The 22311-nt window shown below is 39.6% G+C and overlaps 1 protein-coding gene across 2 annotated transcripts in view; it reads right to left on the reverse strand.

Annotated features, from left to right (window-relative positions):
* SLX4IP (SLX4 interacting protein) overlaps positions 1-22311 on the reverse strand; it is a 201082-nt gene that overhangs the window by 172685 nt on the left and 6086 nt on the right. For both annotated transcript variants that reach the window (XR_010119477.1, XM_055266614.2), the window contains exon 2: positions 6758-6813. Coding sequence is in view for 1 of the 2 variants with exons in the window: in XM_055266614.2 (XP_055122589.1) it covers positions 6758-6784 (27 nt within the window). In the remaining variant the exon portion in view is untranslated. The remainder of the gene's footprint in view (positions 1-6757; positions 6814-22311) is intronic.

Consider the following 22311-nt stretch of genomic DNA (forward strand, 5'->3'; position numbering starts at 1 on the left):
GTCTTCAACTCTTGAAAGAGTTCAAGAGCCAGCTGCGCGGTGGCAGTGCCACCTGTAGTCCCAGCTACTTAGGAGGCTGAGTCGGGAGGACAGCTTGAGCCCAGGAGTTCATGTTCAGCCTGGGCAACATAATGAGATCCTGTCTCTAAAACATAGTGATTAAAAAAAAAAAGAATTCAAGGCCAGAACCACAGCAGTTAAAAAGAAAAAAAAGTATTCATATGCAGGAAGGTCAGAAGATATTTCTTCCCTTGAAGAAGGATAAGTCGTTTGCATGAATAATTAATGCCATTCCAAGGGCAGTCTTAGAATAAACAACCCAGATCAAGTGGCAAACTACTTGGTGTTCATCAGTTTTTCTGTTACTTTGAAACCCTGCTCTAACCAAGTACTTTTCAACCCAGTCAAAAATGGCTGCATCTATGTGAAAAATTTGCGTAAGTTAATTAATTCCTTTTAAATTTTATTAATTTTTTTTTTTTTTTTTAATTTAGAGATGGGGTCTCGCTATGTTATTCAGGCTGCTGGTCTCTAAGTCCTGGCCTCAAGTGATCCTCCTTCCTGGGCCTTCCAAAATGCAGGGATTACAGATGTGAACCACTGTATGCAGCCTACATTTTATTTATGTACTTAATTTTTATATTAATGCATAGACACATATTAAAACGACATATCAAAGTGAGGTCTCAAGCTGGGTGTAGTGGTACACATCTGTAGTCCCAGCTACTCAGGAAGCTGAGGCAGGAGGATTGTTTGGGCCCGGTAGTTCAAGATCAGACTGAGCAGCATAAGGAGACCCCATCTTTCAAACAAACAAAATGGCCTCTTCTGCCTCATCCAGCCCCCTCTCTCACTCCAACTCTCACTCACCAAGGGCAACCACACTGAAACTTAGCTTTTTGATCTGGTAATTTGCCAACATATTTATAAACACTATGTTTATCCTACAAATGTCTTATTATTTCAGTTCTATATACTTTATGTGGAAAATGAGGACTTAATCCTTATACCTGCCCTCCCACGTTTCCTTCCCCGGCCTTCCAAAACTTGGAGTTCACAATATTATGAAATATAACCTCTGTTCAAAGCTGAACCATGCAGGAGGATCACTTGAGCCTGGGAGTTAAAGGCCGCGGTGAGTTATGACTGTGCCACTGCATTCCAGCCTGAGCAACAGGGCAAGACCCCATCTCTATAACAAGAAGAACAAAAAGCTGAGCCATGTAGTATACTAGGCTTAATTTCCTATCTTGCACAATCTTTCGTTTACTGAGAGCTGAGGGTTGCATCATTTTTCTTTTGTTTAGTTTTATATATTCCTATGATTAAATCATTCCCATGCTACCTGACAGGCCTAAAAAAATCTCTTCTCAATGCATTTAAATACATGAAGTATTTACATGAAGTATTTTATTCATTTCATTTTTTGTTGGAGAAATCTTTCACGGAACCCTCTGTCTTCTTCCAATAGAACTGGCTACTTTGGTTGCAGTTCAGAAACCAATACCCAGAAATATAACACTTTGACATGCTAAACTAAAAAAGCAGCAGCAAGGTCTCTCTGACCTCCTCCCCTCCTCCCCTCAATCTGTTGTCTCTCCCAAAGCACAAGATGAGGCTGTCCACAGAAGCTCTATTATCTATCTAGAAACTGGATACCCAAAGAGGAACACAATTGCCTTCCATATTCCCTGAAATTATCTATAGCAGAAAAGAAGACTAAAGAATGCAACCACATAGTGGACAGGCACTTCAACTAGATATTCTCTGCTTCTTGGTTCATTCAAATTCTGAAGAGAATCATTTACAAGTTAATTTCTGTCTCTCAGGTCCATTCATTTCCCCCAAAAATCAGTTAGCCCTATATCTCCCAGTTCCCTCTCCCCAGTGAAGAGGGTATTAAGGGTCAACCATCTGGCTCTTTGGGTTTTCGTTTCTTCTTGTTGTTTTTAGAGACAGGGTCTCTCTATGTTGCCCAGGCTGAACTCAAACTCCTGGGCTCAAGCAAATCTTCTGCCTCAGCCTCCCCAAATGGCTGGGACTACAGGCATATGCCATCAGGTCCAGCTTTTGAGTGTTCATATTTTGTATGACTCCCATGCACTTGTGTGCACATAATAAATTTGTTATGCTTTCCTTAGTTAACTTAGTCTTTTGTTACAAGGGTGCTGGCTGTGACCCTTCATGATGGGGAGGAAAGGATCACACCCTTTCCACCCTTACACTTTCTAGGCAAAATACACAGTAATCATCAAGGAATTTGGTTAGGCCCTTACCTGTCTGGTTCCCTATTTTCTGGATCCCATCTCTGATTCTTTCTCTGTTTATTCCCCCATTTTGGAAGACCACATCCTTTCTAAAACAGTGTGCATCAGAAGGGAAGTGTTTTCTACACTCTGCATCCTAAAAATAAATGTCTCTATTCCACCATGTGACTGAAAGTTGGGCTGTAAAGGGAATTCTTGGTTGGAAACTATTTTTCTTAAAATATTAAAGGTATTGTTCTACTGTCTCCTAGTTATTGCTATTGAGAAGGGTGTTCTGATTCTTGATCCTCTGTCTGTAATCTGTTTGCTTTTTAAGTTCTTCTCTAAATTCCCAGTGTTCTGAAATTTTAGGATGATATGCCTTAGCACAACTCTTTTTCATTGACTTTATTGTGTATTCACTCACAGCTCTTTCAAACAGGAACTTTGTATCCTCCGCTTCCAGTAAATTGTATTATTTCTTTCATAATTTTTTCTCAACCGTTTTTCTTTCTAGAATTCCAATTTTTCATATCAAGACTGAAACTGTAATTTTCTTGTGGTTTTCTCCTCAATTTTTTAATCTATTATCTTTTTGTTCTACTTTCTGGGCAGTGTTCCTTGGTGTTTGCCCCATACTTTATCATATTTTTATTTATATTATGTCTTTAATTTATAAGAGCTCTTTCTTGTTCTTGGGAATTTCCCTAGTTCGAAACATCCTAACCTTGTTTTGTGGTTATATGTAATATCTTCCTTTTTCGCTCTAAGACTCCATCTCTACAAAAATTTAAAAATAAAAAAAATTAGCCAAGAGTGGTGGTGGATGCCTGTGGTCCCAGCTACTCAGGAGGCTAAGTCAGGAGGACTGCTTAAGCCCAGGAGGTCAAGGCTGAAATGAGCCATATTCACACCACTGCACTCCAGCCTGGGTAACTGAGTGAGATCCTGTTTCAGAGGGGAAAAAAGCACTCTCAAAGCAATAACGAAAAGAAAAACGGGGAAGGGCAATTGGCCACTGGCCACACAGCACTCACACAGGCCACTGGCCACACAGCACTCACACAAGACTTCAGGAGCAGTGTTCCCTGGGAAGAAAGCATGTCTGACAACATCAGTAGCAGGTATGCAGGTCTCCTGCTGCCCATGATACCCTGGAGCAGAGCACAGAAATCTGGCAAAACTTGATGTCAGATATTTAAAAAGGGATCCCCATGCTTGAGTCCTGGAGCTTTTAAGTAAGGTACATGATTAGAGAAGCACTGGCCTCTAGCCTGTCAGAGGCAGAAATACAACCACCAAGTGATGTGCACAGCCTTCAATACAATGTGTTAGAACCCTGCCCCTATCCCTATTCTGCTAGCCTGATACTCACAGTTGAGGCAACTCCTCTGCCTGCCATGATCTGGAAGCTCTGTTCCAAGCCTTGCAGGTGTCACTATAAGATGGGATAATATGGTAGCAGAATATGCCACTTCCATGGGTATGGAACAGACCCATCTTTGGCATAATTAGGGGCCTCAGGTCCAAGCTTCATGGTTGACCAGGATGGTCTGCCCTACTTGGCCATAGCCAGTTTCAACAGAGTTTTGGCAAGAAGCCCAGACCTTTTCTGAGCAGACAGACTACCGGGGCTCAGTCTTGGACAAATTAACCTCACTCCTCCAGCATATAATAAAGTCATATGAGACTATCCAACAAACTTCAAATAAAAGTTCTCTATAAGAAGAGAACAGAGAGAACTAGGAGAGGCAGAGAAAATGGTCAAGAATTTTCCAAAAGTGATGACTTGAGTCTTCAAATTGAAGACATACATTGCATCCCAAGCCAGATTAATAAAAACAAGACTATAACTAGAGATTTCATAGTGAAACTATAGAAGAGCAAAGACAAAAATAAATCTTAAGAGCAACCAGAGAAGAAAGACAGATAACCAAGAAAGGAATCAGATCACGCCAACAGTGAACTTCTGAGGTGAGTAGTCTCCATAGACTCACCTCAACAATTCTCCCAATCCCTGTGAGAAAATGCTGTTTCTCAAGTCAAGAGTGCAGCTTCCCCTGACTCTAGGCTGACCCTGTGAATGCTCTGATCAATAGAAGGCCACAGAAGTGGCCTCTGAGATGTCTGCATCTAGGCCTTCAGAGGACTGACAAATTATACTTCTTTCATTGTGCAAGTCTTAAGATGCTACCCCTCAAAACTCAGCCACCGGGACAGATGCCCAAGCCACACAGAACAGGCGCATGGATGAGAACTGAAGGACAACAATTAATAGATCCAGCAGAGATTCCAACCAAAGCCAGCATCAACTGCCACTGAGTATGCCATCTTTCATGTTCCACCTAAGTAGAACTGCAGCCCCAACCAACGTCAAAAGGAAAAATTACTCAATTGATGCTAGGCAACCTACAGAATCGAGAGATTATAAAATGGTTGGTGTTTCAAGCCACTAAGTTTTAAGGTGGATTTTAAGCACCTCAGTAGTAATAAAAGAGGCCAGCAGACAATTAAAACGTATCTTTAAAGTGTTGTTGGAAAATAATGCTCAACCTAGAATTCTAAAACAAACTAAATATCTTTCTACGGTAAGACCAAAATATATTTTTAGATACACAAATAGTGAAAGTCATCACTTATATGCTTTCACAGAAAGAAATACTAAAGAACATATATAGATACAAGAAACAACTGAAAGCAATGAAATTTATAAATATGTTAGTAAATCTAAATAAGCACTGACTTGGTTAAAAAAAAGACATAGCTATAATATTAAATAGTATCTAATCTGGCCAACTAGCTATTGTAATTTATATTTTGATGTTTTGAACTTGCACTTACGGTAACACTAGCATACAGAAAATGCCCTAAAGAAACACCAACATATATGAAAGCATCTCCAAGATCTTGCACTCACCATCAGTTCTCTTCTCCCCTCCCACTATCCCTCACACAGGAGCCTCCCATGTATCCACACCTGAGAAGGTCTCAACCCCAGCCATCAAGGAACAAAGAAGGGACATTTATAAGAGGAAAATGAAAGAGGGCAACCAGGCAAGAGAACTCTCCTGGCATTCACTCAGGTAGAGAATTTGCTGATTACTTTTTTTGCTTCAACCTTTTATCTGCTTTGACATAATGAGAAATCATGCTATGGACCTGGAATATGAATGATAATTTTTAACAGTAAAGACAAAGGGATGAACAAAAAGCATCTTTAAAAGACGAAGCAAGGAATGCCTCATAACCATATGAACATTTTCTCCCCCATCTCATTCTCAAAATATAAATTTTCAATATGCCTACTTAAAATTGTCAGAGTTCCCAAAACACCAAAAGCAACTGCAACAAAAGCAAAAATTGACAAATGAGATCAAATTAAACTAAACAGCTTCTGCACAGCGTAAGAAACTATCATCAGAGTGAAAAGACAACCTACAAGAATGGGAGAAAATATTTGCAAGCTATCTATTTGACAAAGGTCTAATATCCAGAGTCTACAAGGAACTTAAACAAACTTACAAGAAAAAAAACGACCCCATTAAAAAGTGGGCAAAGGACGTAAACAGACTCTTCTGAAAAAAGGACATTCATGTAGCCAGCAAATATATGAAAAAAAGCTCAACAACACTGATCATTAAAGAAATGCAAATCAAAAACAACACAATACCATCTCATGCCAGTCAAAATGGTGATTATTAAAAATTCAGGAAACAACAGATGCTGGGCTGGTGAGGTTGCAGAGAAAAAGGATTTTTACACTGTTGGTGGGAGTGTAAATTAGTTCAGCTATTATGGAAGGCAGTGTGGCAATTTCCCAAAGACCTAGAGGCAGAAATGCCATTTGACCCAGCAATCCCATTACCAGGTATATACCCCCCAAGATAAAAATCATTCTATTATAAAGAAACATGCATGCGTGTGTTCATTGCAACACTATTCACAATAGCAAAGAAATGGAATCAACCTAAATGCCCATCAGTGAAAAAACGGATAAAGAAAATGTGGTACATATACACCATGGAATACTATGCAGACATAAAAAGGAACAAAATCATGTCCTTCGCAGGGACGTGGATGGAGTTGGAAGGCATTATCCTCAACAAACTAATGCAAGAACAGAAAACCAAATACCACACAGTCTCACTTATAAGTGGGAGCTGAATTAGTACACATAGACACATGGTGGGAAATAGCACACACTGGGACCTGTTGGAGGGGCAGGGGGAGGGAGAACATCAGGAAGAATAGCTAATGGACACTGGGCTTAATACTTAAGTCATGGGATGATCTGTGCAACAAACCACTGTGGCATATGTTTACCTATGTAACAAACCTGCACATCCTGCACATGTGCCCCAGAACTTAAAAGTTGAAGAAAAAAAAAATTTTTGCAGAGTCCCAAGTTTAAAAAGTAGAAAGTTAGGAACTTCAATTTTCAATTAACACAGAACTCAGTAATATCAGAAAGTGATTAGCCACTTTTAAAAAAGCTATTAAACATTACTTACTTTAACAGCAAATTTCTTAGATGCCATGGCTTACTGATTCCACAGTAACTACTGACCTTTAAGAAAAAAAAAAGTTATAATTAGGTATATTAAAATTTCTTTTTATTTGGAAATTATACAGGAAAAAGATTGGCTGAATAGTAAAATATCAATGGGTATTTATAAGATGAATGTTCACTTATAATTGCCCTTAACCAAAATACTATATTAAATTAGTAATTTAAGCACTGCTTGCAAAGAAAAGGACAGGCCTTGGCCAGGCATGGTGGCTCACACCTATAATCCCAGCACTTTGGGAGGCCAAAGTGGGAGGATCACTTGAGCTCAGGAGTTCGAGACCAAACTAGGCAACACAGCAAGACCTCATCTCTACAAAAAGAAAAAAAAAAAAGAGAGAGAGAAAAGCATAGGCTCAGAGAGCTTCTCTGCTATATCCTACCAAATGTGTAAAGAATAATTTAAACCAATCCCTCATAAACTCTTTAAAAAGACAGAAGCATAAGAAAAATTTCTCAAATAATTCTGAAGCCAGTATCATCCTGATACCAATACCAGAGAGAGATATCACAAGAAAACCACACATCAATGTCCCTTATGAAGAGACACAAAAATTCTCAATAAAATATTAGAAAATCAAACATAGCAACATGTAAAAAAGATTATACACCATGATCAAGTTGGATGTATCCCAAGAATGCAAGGATAGTTTAAGATCTGAAAATTAATCAATATAATACACTCTATTAATAGAATAACAGAAGAAATGCACATAATCATCCCAAATTAAAAAAAAAAACCCAAAATGTTTTTTTAAATTAAAAAAAAAAAAAGCCAACACAATAGAAACAGAAAGGACTATCTCAACCTGATAAAAGACATTTAGGAAAAACCAAGTGCTAAAATCATACTTAATGATGAAGACTAAATGTTTTCTCCCTTAAGATGAGAGACATGTCTTTACAAGAAACATCTGCTCTTGCCACTTCTTTTCATCATTGTACTAAAGGTTCTAACTAAGGCAATTAGGCAAGAAAAAGAAATAAAAAGCATCCAGATTAGGAAGAAAGAGATAAACTGTCTATTCATAAACAACATGTTCTCATATATAGAAAACCCTAACAAATCATCAAAAAACTACTAGAATTAATAAGTTCAGCAAGGTTGTAGGATATATGATAAATATTTTTAAATCTACTGTATTTCTACATACCAACAATGAATAGTCCTAAAATAAAATTTAAAGAAAAATTCCATTCATAATAACATGAAAAAGAATACTTAGGAATAAGTATAACAAAAGTACAAGATTTGTACACCAAAAGTCATAAAATATAATTGAAAGAAATTAAAGACTTAAGTGGAAAGATAACCCATGTTCACGGATTGTAAGACTTCATGCTGTTAATATAGCAATAGTCCCAAATTGTTCTCAGATTCATCGCAAGCCCTGTCAAAATCCCAGCTGACTTCTTTATAGAAATTACCAAGTTTATCCTAAAATGTATGTGAAAATGCAAGAGATCTGGAGTAACAAAAACAATACTGAAAAAGAAGAATGAAATCGGAGAACTCAGGCTTCTAAATTTAAAAGCTTACTACAGCTGGACGCAGTGGCTCATGCCTGTTGATCCCAACACTATGGGAGGCCACAGCAGGCAGATCACGAGGTCAGGAGTTTGAGACCAGCCTAGCCAACATGGTGAAACCCCGTCTCTACTAAAAATACAAAAATGAGCTGGGCATGGTGGCATGTGCCTGTAATCCCAGCTACTCAGGAGGCTGAGGCAGGAGAATTGCTTAAACCTGAGAGGCAGAGGTTGCACTGAGCCAAAATCATGCTACTGCACTCCAGCCTGGGTGACAGAGCAAGACTCCGTCTGAAAAAATAAATAAATAAATAAATAAATAAAAGCTTACTACAACATCACAACAATCAAAACAGTATGGTACAGGGTGAGTATCCCTTATCAGAAATGCTTAAGACCAGAAGTGTTTCAGATGTAGGATTTTTGCAGATTTTGGAATATTTACATATACATGATGAGATATCCTGGGGATGAGATCCAAATCTAAACACAAAATTCACTTATGTTTCATATACGCCTTATACAGATAGCCTGAATTTTATATATTTTTATGATTTTGTGCATGAAACAAAGTTTTGACTGCATTTTGACTACAGACTGTCATGTGAAGTCAGGTGTGGAATTTTGTACTTGTGGCATCATGTTGGCATTCAGAAAGTTTCAGACTTTGGAGGATTTCATATTTTGGATTTTCATATCAGGGATGCTCAACCTACACTAGCATAAGAACAGACATATAGGCCAGGCGCAGTGGCTCACACCTGTAATCCTAGCACTTTGGGAGGCCAAGGCTAGCAAATCACTTGAGGCCAGGAGTTCGAGACAACCTGGTCAACATGGTGAAACCCTGTCTCTACTAAAAATACAAAAAATTAGCCAGGCGTGGTGGTGCACACCTGTAATCCCAACTACTGGGAACGCTGAAGCACGAGAATCATTTGAAACCAGGAGGCAGAGGTTGCAGTGTGGCAAGATTGCGCCACTGCACTCTAGCCTGGGGGACAGAGTGAGACTCTGTCTCAAAAAAATAAATAAATAAAGACATATAGGTCAATTGGAATAAAATTGATAGAAATAGATCCTTAAATTTATGTTCAATTGATTTTCAACAAGGGTACTAAGATAACTTGATGGGAAAATAGCTTTTTCAACAAACGGTTCTAGGACAACTGGGTATCCATATGCCGAACAATAAAGTTGGACTGCTACATCACACCATGTACAAAAAGTTAAATCAGAATGGATCAAAGACCTAAATATAAGAGCTAAAACTATAAAAAACCTTAGGAAAAAACATAGGCATAAATTTTTGTGGCCTTTCATTAGGCAACAGTTTCTTAGATATGATACCAAAACAGAAGTGACAAAAGCAATTAGTAAATTAGATTTTATCAAAATTAAAAACTTTTATACTTCAAGAAAGTAAAAAGATAATACACAGAATAGAAAAAAAATCTGCAAATCATACATCTGATGAAGGACTCATGTCCAGAATATATAAAGAACTCAACTCAATAAGAGGACAAATAACTCAATTTAAAAATAAGCAAAGAATTTGAATAGACATTCCTTCAAAGAAGATATACAAATGACCAATAAGCACATGAAAAGATGCTTAACATCATTAGCCATCAAATAAATGCAAATCAAAACCACAGTGAGATACTACTTTATACCCATTAAGATAAATAGCTAAAATCAAAATGACAAATAATAACAGATGTTGGCAAGGATGTGAATAAACTGGAACTCTCATACATTGATGGTAGGAATGTAAAGTGTAGCCACTTTGCACAATAGTTTGATAGCGTTTCAAAATTTAAAGAGTTGCCACATGACCCAGCATTTCCATTCCTAAGGATATATCCAAGAAAAAAAAAATAACTCCATACAAAAAAATTATACAGGAATGCTCACAGAAGCACTACTAATAATAGTCAAAAAATGGAAACAACCCAAATGTCCATCAACTAATGAACAGATAAATAAAATGTGATCTATCATACAATAGAATATTATTTGGCAATAAAAAGGTAAATATTCCCCTTTACTGTGCTCAGCCAGGCAACCGCTTTTTCTCACCCTGGCAGAAACCTGGAGTATTTTCTCAAGAGGGTGAAATAGAGGATCTCTAGTCTGGAAAACACCAGGCACAGTAGAAGGTGAAATCTTCTGAACAAAGAGAAATTAGGGAATACAAACGGAGACCTTCCTCTGCCTGCATGCCTCTCTACCCTGCCCACACTCTCCAGACTGCAGACTGAAATCTCCCTATTCAGAGAATTGGACTAATCTAAAAGACAGTGTCTAAAAATACTGACATAGGGGTTCCCCAAGGAAACAGCCTAAACAGATGGCTCTTAAGTGAAGTCCACATCCATAAGCCCCACACCCATATGCAGAAATTCTAGTCATCTTTTAATGTCCCACTCTCAAATACAAGTAAACAAGCAGGAATCACCTACCACCTAAGGCAAGATTAAATTACGAAAGAAAACCAAACAGAGAAAAAAACCTACTTGGCTGAAACAAAGTATGGAGGCAGAAGAAAACATTTTTTAAAAATTATCATTAGGGAGATTGCAGATACTACAGCCATAAAGCAAAAAATGACGGCAACAAAAAAAGAGAACTATCAGAAGACAACAAACTAAAACAATGATAGTTGAATTTTACAAACTTAATAGAATGGTTGAAAGATAAAGCTGATGAAATCTCTCAGAAACTTCAGCAAAAATTAAAAAAAATGAAGAGAGACAATAAATTAAAATTAAAAGACCAATATAGGAGGTCAAACACATGAAAATTAGTATGGAGACTGACCCACATTAGAGCATCTATCCCAGTGAAATTTTAGGCATTGGGGATAAAAAAAAAATTTTTTTAAGTGTGTGGGGGGTAGTAGGAGGTGGAGAACACAAAGGATCAGGAGTCAGAATTGGTTCCAAACTGCCCAAAGAAATGGAGAAATATCTTCAAAATTCTGAAGAAAATTGTTTCCAACCTCAAATTGGATTTAAACTTCAGGGGAAAAAAAAAATTCTTAGACATGCAAGTTCTTATAAAACTGTTTCATGTATTTTTTCTCAGGAAGCTACTAAAGATGTGCTTCACCAAAATGAGGAAATTAAGCAAGAAAGAGGAAACAGGAAGGGTGAGACAGGAGAAAGGCAGAGGAAAGCTGAGGATCTGGTGAAAGGAGGCCTCCATGAGAGCTGTGGGTAGACCACAGGGGAAGCGCAGGTGCAGACCAGAGCAGGCCGCAGGGGAGAGGCACATCCAGGAAGATCTACACACACACACACACACACACACACACACACACACACACACGGATGAGTTTTAGACAACTCGTGGAGAATATGAGATTGAATTAGGACAGGTACATGGAAAGCTAAACAGCAGAAGAATAACAAGGCAATGACTGATTCCACGATAAACAAAAACTGCAGTAAATAAAAAGAGTGCTTAATACATAGCTCAGTTATGACTAGCATTTGTAGTTATAATAGCAAACATTGAATCCTGACCTAAGCAATATTATGCTTATGATGATATTAGAAAAATAGTGAATGTGTGTGTATAAATATGGTGAGGGCACAGAGGTTAAACAGAGCAAAAGATCTCTAATGGTGATGGAATGTTTCAGAAACAAAGCAGACCAGTAAAAATAATAACAACCACAACAGCTATAATAAAGCAAAAATACAGACAGCAATTTAGTGATCTGGAGCCAATTCTTTTTTTAATAAAATTTTTTTACGTTATTTATTTATTTATTTATTTTCTGAGATAGAGTCTCACTTTGTCAACCAGACTGAAGTGCAGTGGCTCAATCTAGGCTCACAGCAACCTCCACTTCCTGGACTCAAGCGATCCTCCTGCCTCAGCCTCCTGAGTAGCTGGGATTACAGACAGGTTCATGCCACCAAGCCCAGCTAATTTACATATATATATATATATATATATATATATATATATATACACACATATTTTTTTTTTGAGACAGTTTCGCTCTTGTTGCCCAGGCTGGAGTACAATAGCGTGATCTCAGCTCACTGCAACCTCTGTCTCCTGGATTCAAGCGATTCTCCTGTCTCAGCTTCCCGAGTAGCTGGGATTACAGGTGCATGCCACCACGCCCAGCTAATTTATGTATTTTTAGTAGAGACAGAGTTTCATCATATCGGTCAGGCTGGTCTTGAATTCCTGACCTCAGGTGATCCACCCACCTCGGCCTCCCAAAGTGCTGGGATTACAGGCATGAGCTACTGTGCCCAGCCTATTTTTATATTTTTTATAGAGATGGGGCTTCACCATCTTGCCCACGCTGGTCTTCATCTCCTGAGCTCAAGTAATCCACCAGCCCCAGCCTCCCAAAGTGCTGGGATTATACATGGGAGCCACCATGCCCTACCTGGATCCAATTCTTAAGTACTAAACTCTGCCCCAAACTGAAGAACAAGGTGAAGAGAGCTCACAAGGATGGAGGAAAGGGGTTGAGGAGGACACCATCATTCACAAGCCTTGAGCATGGAACTATTTGCCCGTTGAAACTGTTAGAGCAGCTCTTCCAATAGAAATATAATGCAAGCCACAAATGTAATTTTAAGTTTTTTAGTAGTTGCATTTTTAAAAAAGTAAACAGAAACAGATAAAGTTAATTTGAATAACCTATTTTATTTTATTTTATGTTTTTGAGACGGAGTCTCACTCTGTCACCAAGGCTGCAGTGTAGTGGCACGATGTTGGCTCACTGCAACTTCCACCTCCTGGATTCAAGCGATTCCCCTGCCTCAGCCTCCCGAGTGGCTGGGATTACAGGTGCCCGTCACTATGCCCAACTAATTTTTTGTATTTTTAGTAGAGACGGGGTTTCACCATATTGGCCAGGCTGGTCTCGAACTCCTGACCTCATGATTCACCCGCCTCGGCCTCCCAAAGTGCTGGGATTACAGTTGTGAGTCACGGCGCCTGGCCAATCTATTTTATTTAACCTGATATAGCCAACATGTTAGCATTTCAACATGTGAGCTATATAAAAATGTTTACATGCTTGTTGTTTTAACCAAGACTTTGAAATTGGTTATATTTCTAGGACATCTCAATTTGGACTGGTGATGTGTCAGGTGCTCAATAGACACTTGTAGGTAGCCACCATTATGGACAGCGCAGTTTGAGAGCCTTTTTTTAAACAAGAAAAACACGGCCAGGCGCGGTCATTCACACCTGTAATCCCAACATTTTGGGAGGCCAATGCAGGTGGATCACTTGGGGTCAAAGTTTGAGACCAGCCTGGCCAACATGGCGAAACCCCGTCTCTACTAAAAGTACAAAAGTTAGGCAGGCATGGTGGTGGGCGCCTGTAATCCCTGCTACTCGCAAGGCTGAGGCAGGAGAATCGCTTGAACCCGGGAGGCGGAAGTTGCAGTGAGCCGAGATTATGCCACTGCACTCCAGCCTGGGTGACAGAGTGATACTCTGTCTCAAAAAAATAAATAAATAAGAAGGGCACTTATTTCTGTATCCTGAATATTTTATTTCTAAAATAAGAATAATAATACCTAACTCAAAATTATTGAAAGGACTAAATAAAATGACATAAAAACACTAGGCCGGCCGGGCGCGGTGGCTCACGCCTGTAATCCCAGCACTTTGGGAGGCCGAGGCGGGCGGATCAAGAGGTCAGGAGATCGAGACCATCCTGGCTAACACAGTGAAACCCCATCTCTACTAAAAATCCCAAAAAATTAGCCAGGCGTAGTGGCGCGCGCCTGCAGTCCCAGCTACTCGGGAGGCTGAGGCAGGAGAATGGCATGAACCCGGGAGGTGGAGCTTGCAGTGAGCCGAGATCACGCCATTGCCCTCCAGCCTGGGCGACAGAGCGAGACTCTGTCTCAAAACAAAACAAAACAAAAAACCACTAGGCCTTCGATGAGTATTGATAATTATTATTACTTAGTCAATGGTGTTTTTTTAGAAATTTGGTACCCTTTGATTTTAATTTTTAATTTTTTAATTTTTGCCTCCTATGTGATGAGATCCTAATTTTTTAAATGGACAAAAATATCTTTATCCAAACCCTAAGTCATGTTAAGTATTCATTTCCATTCTCTAAATAACATAATGCACATGACTTAGAAAAATATTTAATGATGCTTATCTTAGGAAGCCCATTTAGACACAAATGTACGTGGAAAAAAAGTAAGTTCCTGGGAAATCAGGCACATGTTTAAAAACAATGTATATAAAGGTTGTCCTGAAAACTTTATATGGATTTTTAAAAATTACATTATTTTTGCCTAATAAACATAAAATCAGTCACCTTAAATACCTTAAATCAGGCTTGAATAATCTTGCTAAGAATTAAGGAAGTCCCTAGATGAGGGTGCTTAAAAAGAATACTCAAGTGGATCAGCTAGACATGGAACCAGGAAAAAGGGGACAGTTTTGTCAATAAGTAACCACCACAGGTAAAAAAAATGTGTGATTCAATTATTTTTTAATTACACACGGGTTTTCCCATATGTACTTCTTTTCCTGAAGGACAGATAGAGCACGTGGAAGGCCAAGGCAAGCCTTTCACATCATATCTGCCTTGGATAGATCATGAATGAGTCATATTACAGTGAGGTTACTGTGATGGCTAATATTACTAATACAGTTACATTTTCACATTTTCAACTCACAATAAGGTTTTGTTTTTGTGGGGTTTTTTTTACTTTTATCAATAAAACAAGAACAGCTACATTTACGATGTAGATTCTGAATTTTTCACAGAATATCCTCAAAGTCCAATATCAAAAAAATGATCTCTAGGGATCTGGAACTGAAAAGCACGTATTTTTTTTTTTTTTTTTTTTTTTTTGAGACGGAGTCTTGCTCTGTCGCCCAGGCTGGAGTGCAGTGGCGCAATCTCGGCTCACTGCAAGCTCCGCCTCCCGGGTTCACGCCATTCTCCTGCCTCAGCCTCTCCGAGTAGCTGGGACTACAGGCGCCCGCCACCGCGCCCGGCTTATTTTTTTTTTTTATACATTTAGTAGAGACAGGGTTTCACCATGGTCTCGATCTCCTGACCTCGTGATCCGCCCGCCTCGGCCTCCCAAAGTGCTGGGATTACAAGCGTGAGCCACCGCGCCCAGCCAAAAAGCACGTATTTTTTTTATATAAAATAATATGGTCTGACAATGTAAAATAGGCTACCTGGGAAGTATGAAATCTATATTCTGAATATTTTAGTGTGTTTTTAATATCATAACACACTCTGCCTCAAGTTATGTAACTTTTTCACTTGTTTCCACAATGTTTGGAAATTCAAAAAGTCACAATTTTAGGGCTAAAATAGATCTTACAGACCCTCTACTCCCAGCCTTGCCATCTATTCCCCTAATGAGAACTTATGGGAGCAGACCAGGATCTCACAGCTGATGGCCTAACCAAGCGCTAGATAGAGTCTTGTCAGGTCCACTGAGGGCAAACTAGCAACATCTGTCATCTGTAGAATTGCCAAGGTCAGTGACTAATTGGGCTGTCAGGGTAGGTGTGACCTTCCTCCCTCTGCCTCACACCAAGGTCCAAGTTCCCAACAAAGTATGACCTCAAATAAAGCTACATGTGTAGTGGTCCTCTGCTGTTAATCAAAGAAAGAAAGAAACTCTATAGTTAATGAAAATGTAGTTTGAATTAATTTATCACTATGCTACATAATATGGCATCCTTCATAGACAAAATATAAATAAATGAATTCTACCAAGATAAAGCCCATAACACATCTGGGTAGTCAGTTGCATAGACCTTGAGCTTGCATATTTGCTAAAGTCATTTCAGATAAAGAAACCATCTTTTCTTTGGTTTATGACAGCACTAGGCATGTGCTGGGGATGAATTAAATGGTGAATTGAAATCTGAAATGAACTGAGCCAATCTGCTAAGTTCCAAATATGGTAAAATCATACTTATCCATGGTGGAAGAAGTACACACTCATATGTGAGCAGCCGTCAGAGCAATGCCTAACACTAGAGGGTACTCAAGAAAAGCCTGCTGGGTGAAAAAAATGTTCCAGATAATTGGAGCTGAGTCACTTATGCATATAACCTTTTTATTTTTTTTTCTGTTTTTAGGGAAATTTTCCAAAAATATACTGAATCTTTATTAATGTTCATAAAAATACCATATATTGAATATTTATTTGATATTCCCAATTAAAATTATCATCACACTGGGCAATAAACATATCACTGCCCCTGTGAGCTGCTAGCTCCTACACAAAGCTGCTCAACAGTAGGCCAGTGGAGTCGTCGGCCTGCTCTCGCAGGTGATCCCAGAGCTGTCAGAGTGCCTGAGTCCCTTTCTTAACTCCATTCTTAATCTTAATCAGATGGGCCTAGAAAACTAACAGACTAAGGCTAACGTGATGTTTTCCAAGCCACTCTTACATGGATCTGCATGGACTTCGGGTGCGAAGGCTTTGAGCCACCTGTTTTACATAATAAAATGACTATTACCTCTACTTCAGGATTAGGGTTTCTATAATGATGAAATCACTGGGTCATGGTACAGTGCAAAGTGTCCCTTGGATTTAAGCCTCAGCATTTAATTCTTCCCACCTCAAAAAAACAGTGGAGTTGGAAAGGTTGACCTCTAATGTCTATTCCATTTTTAAACCTCTAGAATCCAGAAATCAACAAGTAGTTCAGGGTTCAAATAATGCCAGTGTACAAATTCTTCCAGAGAAAAGAGTAAGAAGGAAATCATCCCACCACTCATTTTATGGAGCACTGATAGCAAAACCAAAGGCAGTAAAAGAATGAAAAATCAGTCAATTCTATGAGTGAACACAGAAGCAATAATCTAGAAGCAATTTTAATCTAGCAAACCTACTTAAAAACAAACAAACATCAGAACCAAGTGAGGTATCTGAGGAGTGCAAGGTTGGCTAAACACTAGAGAAATCATCACATTAAAAAACTGAAGTAGAGGCCGGGTTCAGTGGCTCACACCTGTAATCCCAGGACTTTGGGAGGCTGAGGCAGGAGGACTGCTTGAGCCCAGGAGTTCAGGACCAGCCTAGGCAACAAAGTGAGACCCTGTCTCTAAAAAAAAAAATTCAGCCAGGTGTGGAGCCCTGCACCTTTGGTCCCAGCTACATGGGAAACTGAGGCAGGAGGACCACTTGAGCCCAGGAGTTCAAGGCTGCAGTGAGCCATGTTTATGCCACTGCACTCCAGCCTGGGTGACAGAGAGAGACCCTGTCTCAAAAAACAAAAACAAAAACTGAAGAAGAAAAAAGGCACATAATCATTTCAGTAGAAGCAGAAAAAAAATAAAAATATAACATTAGAAATCTATGAATACAAAGGAATTTCTTAATCTAAAAAAAAGCATCTACAAAAATGTAACAAAATGCTTAATGATGAACCAGTAGAAACAACTTCTTTGCAACAAGTAGAAAATGTAGAACTTAAAATATCATTTAAACTAGCATCCCACAAATAAAAAGTATCTAGGAATAAAATGAAAAAAATATATACAAGACATCCTCTGACTGACCTACTAATTTAATGCAACTCCAACCACAAACTTGAACAGGGAAACTGAGAAAGACTAAAAAAGATCAAGACACTTCTAGAAAAGGAATAAAAACAAAAAAAAAAGAGGGGGTTTGTCTTAGCAAAACTACTACAATGGAAGGTAAAAGACCTAATGTACTGGCAAACGGGCAGACAAACAGGCAGAAGGGGCAGACTCCACACACCAGAAACCAATGCATGCATTTATGAAACTGAAGCACGCTGGGAGCAGCACTGTGAAATTAGTGGGAAATGAAGAGATGACTCATTCAATAAACTGTGGTCAAACAACTGCTCATATCTATTTGAGAAAAAATTAAATTGGACTCTATCTCATACAGGACTCAAAAATCAATTACAGATGGGTTAAAAACTCAAATGTGCGAAACTAAAACCTCTCAGAAGATATTTTTATGAACTCAAAATCATAAAGGAGTTTTTTAACTAGACAGAGAAAATGTAAACCATAAAGAAAAAGAATGACAGCTTTGACCATATTGAAATTAAAACTTTTCTAAAACTGGGAGAAAATATTTGCAATCTATATCCAACAAAGGATTTCTATCTAGAATATGTAAAGAAGTCTCAAAATTCAATAGTAAAAAGCAACAGTCCAATCAGAAAATGGGCAAATGACAAACGGATATCTCACCAAGAAGGATATACAGATGGTAAAAAAGCATATGAAAAGATATTCGACATCATTAGCCAGGGGAAAATGCAAAATAAAACCACAACGAGATATCACTACATATCTACCAGAAAGACAAATAAAAAATAATAACACCAAATGCTGGTGAGCGTGCAGAGAAAATAGATCTCTCATATACCACTGGTGGGACTGTAAAAGTGGTACAGCCACTCAGGAAAAGTGACTGCAAGTTTCTATCCATCTAAACATGAACTTACCTACAATCCAAAAATTGAACTCCTCAGAATTTATCCCAGAGAAATGAGAACTTAGGCTCACGTAAAAACTTGTTCAAAAATGTTCATAGTAACTTTATTCTTTTTTTTTTTTTTGAGACGGAGTCGCACTCTGTTGCCCAGGCTGGAGTGCAGTGGCCCGATCTCGGCTCACTGCAACCTCTGCCCTCCGAGTTCAAGCGATTCTCTTGCCTCAGCCTCCCGAGTAGCTGGGATTACAGGTGCCTGCCACCACGCCTGGCTAATTTTTGTGTTTTTAATAGAGATGGGGTTTCATCATCATGGCCAGGCTGGGCTTGAACTCCTGACCTTGTGATCCACCCACCTCAGCCTCCCAAAGTGCTGGGATTACAGGCATGAGCCACCGCGTCTCGCCATCATAGTAACTTTATTCTTAACAGCCACAAACTGGAAACAACCCTGACATCCTTCAATGTGTGAATGGTTCAACAAACTGCAGTACATTTATGCCCTGGCATATTACTCAGGCAGAGGGAATAAACTATTGATACATGCAACTTGGATGGATTTTAAGGAAATAGGCTGAGTTTAAAAAAAAAAAAAAAAAGGCAATCTCAACCAGGCACAGTGGCTCACGCCTATAATCCCAGCACTTTCAGAGGCCGAGGCGGGCAGATCACTTGAGGTCTGGAGTTCAAGACCAGCCTGGCTAACATGGTGAAACCCTGTTTCTACTAAAAATTCAAAAAATTAGCCGGGCTTAGTGGCATGTGCCTGTAGTCCCAGCTACTCAGGAGGCTGAGGCGGGAGAATCGCTTGAACTCGGGAGGCAGAGGTTGCAGTGAGCCAAGATCATGCCACTGCACTCCAGCCTGAGTGACAGAGTGAGACTCCGTCTCAAAAAAAAAAAAAAAAAAAAAGGGCAATCTCATCGGCTGGGCATGGTGGCTCACACCTGCAATCCCAGCACTTTGGGAGGCCCGAGGAGGGTGGATCACAAGGTCAGGAGTTCAAGACCAGCATGGCCAACATGGTGAAACCCCATCTCCACTAAAAATAAAAAAAATTAGCCAGGCATCTTGGTGCACACCTGTAATCCCAGCTACTGGGGAGGCTGAGGCAGGAGAATTGCTTGAACCCAGGAGGCAGAGTTTGCAGTGAGCCAAGATCGTGCCATTGCACTCTAGCCTGGGCAACAGAGCAAGACTCTGTCTTGAAAAAAAAAAAAAAGGCAATCTCAAAAGGTTGTATATTGTATGATTCCATTTATATAATACTTTTGAAATAAAATCGTAGAAGTGAGGAAGAGATGAGTGGTTGCCAGAGGATTATGGATGGGAGAGGAGTGTGTAGCTACAAAGAGGTAGCAGGAGGGAAACTGTGGCAATGGAACCATGGAACATTTCTCTATCTTGATCGTGAAGTTGGTTACATGAACATACACATGTAATAAAATTGTACAAAACCAAAGAAATGCATGTATAACTGCTTAACTCTAATAAATTCTAGGGATTAAACCAGTGTCAATTTTCTAGTTTTCATATTTGTACTACAGTTACCCAATATGTTCCCACTGGGGGAAACTGAATGAAGCGTTTACAGGACCTCCCTGTACATTTTTTTGTAACTGCCTATGAATCTATAATTATTTCAAAATAAAAGCTTAAAAAAAACTAAAACTTCTCTTCATTAAAACACACCATAAAGAAATGGGGGGAGAGGCATCATAAACTGGGAGAAAATATTTGTAAGACATATAACCAGCAAAACATAAGTATCCAAGAAAAAGCAATCCAGGCCAGGCACAGTGGCTCATGCCTGTAATCCCAACACTTTGGGAGGCCAAGGCAGGCGGATCACCTGAGGTCAGGAATTCGAGACCAGCTGGACCAACATGGAGAAACCCCGTCTCTACTAAAAATACAAAAAAGTTAGCCAGGCGTGGTGGCATATGCCTGTAATCCCAGCTACTTGGGAGGCTGAGACAGGAGAATTGCTTGAACCCAGAAGGCGGAGGTTGAGGTTAGCGGAGATCGCGCCATTGCACTCCAGCCTGTGCAACAAGAGCGAAACTCCATCTCAAAAATAAATAAATAAATAAATAAATAAATAAAAGAAAAAGCAATCCAACAGAAAAATGGGCAGAGGTGGTCCCCAGAGTAAGGTGCCCCTGCCTCCCAACAAAGTCTCTGCAGGTCTGGCAAGGCAGTAGGGGGTGGCAGGAGAGTCTTCTCATCCCTTCTGTTATTTAGGCCTTGACAACCACTGTGCAACATCCAACCATGAGACTTTTATATCCTCTGGAAGCTGAGGGGCATGTCCCTCACTATTCTTTTACAAAACCCAATTAGTTGTGATATCTAAACACAGAAGAACCAACTGCCAGAGAATCTGTGGGAAACACATGTTCTCTTCCCTTACTACATGCACACAGCCTGTTATCTGGGATGGAACAGATGACAGTCATGGATGGGCCCATCCGCCTCCCATGAGAAGGAAAAATCACGACTTGGTGCTATGGTCTATATGTTGGTATCCCCCCAAATTCATATGTTGGAACCTAATGCCCAATGTAATAGTATTAACGGTGGGGACTTTGAAAAGTGATAAGTAATGAGGGCTCCATCCTCACGAATGGGACCAGTGCCCTTATTTTAAAAAAGGCTCAAACAAGCTCCCCAGCCTCCCTACCTTATATGAGGGTACAGCAAGAAGATATCATCTTTGAAGGAGAAAGCAAGCCCAGGCTGGGCGCAGTGGCTCACATCTGTAATCCCAGCACTTTGGGAGGCCGAGGCGGGCGGATCACGAGGTCAGGAGTTTGAGACCAGCCTGACCAACATGGTGAAACCCCATCTCTACTAAAAATACAAAAATTAGCTGGGTGTGGTGGCGTGCACCTGTAATCCCAGCTACTCAGAAGGCTGAGGTAGGAGAATCGCTTGAACCTGGGAGGCGGAGGTTGCAGTGAGTGAAGATCATGCCATTGCAATCCAGCCTGGGTGAAAGAGCGAGACTCCATCTCAAAAAAAAAAAAAAAAAAAAAAACAAAAAAAGGAAGGAAAGAAAGAAGAAAGCCTTCACCAGACAGTGAATCTGCTGGTGCCTTGATCTTAAACGTCCCATTCTCCAGAACTGTGAGCAATAAATTCCTATTGTTTATAAATTACTCAGTCTAAGGTATTTTGTTATGGCAGCACAGGCAGACTAAAACCCATGGTGATGCCAGGAGGTCCAGACCCCAAAGAAAGGGTTATCCTGAGGACACCCCCACAACTACAGCCTCTTAAGGTACCTCTAATCTCTATCCTTGCACTTTCCCATCCCCAAACCCAACATTAGAGGTGTCTGAGCATGAGTCCCCTATTCAAAACTCTTCACTGGCATTTCCCACAGCATCACAAGCCCTTTTGTCGGTGCTTGTATTAGTCTGTTCTTGCAATGCTATAAAGAACTACCTGGGTAATTTATAAAGGAAAGAGGTTTAATTGGCTCACACTTCTCCAGGCT

The sequence above is a fragment of the Symphalangus syndactylus genome, chromosome 24 (assembly GCF_028878055.3).
Source record: "Symphalangus syndactylus isolate Jambi chromosome 24, NHGRI_mSymSyn1-v2.1_pri, whole genome shotgun sequence".
In the NCBI taxonomy this organism is placed as follows: domain Eukaryota; kingdom Metazoa; phylum Chordata; class Mammalia; order Primates; family Hylobatidae; genus Symphalangus; species Symphalangus syndactylus.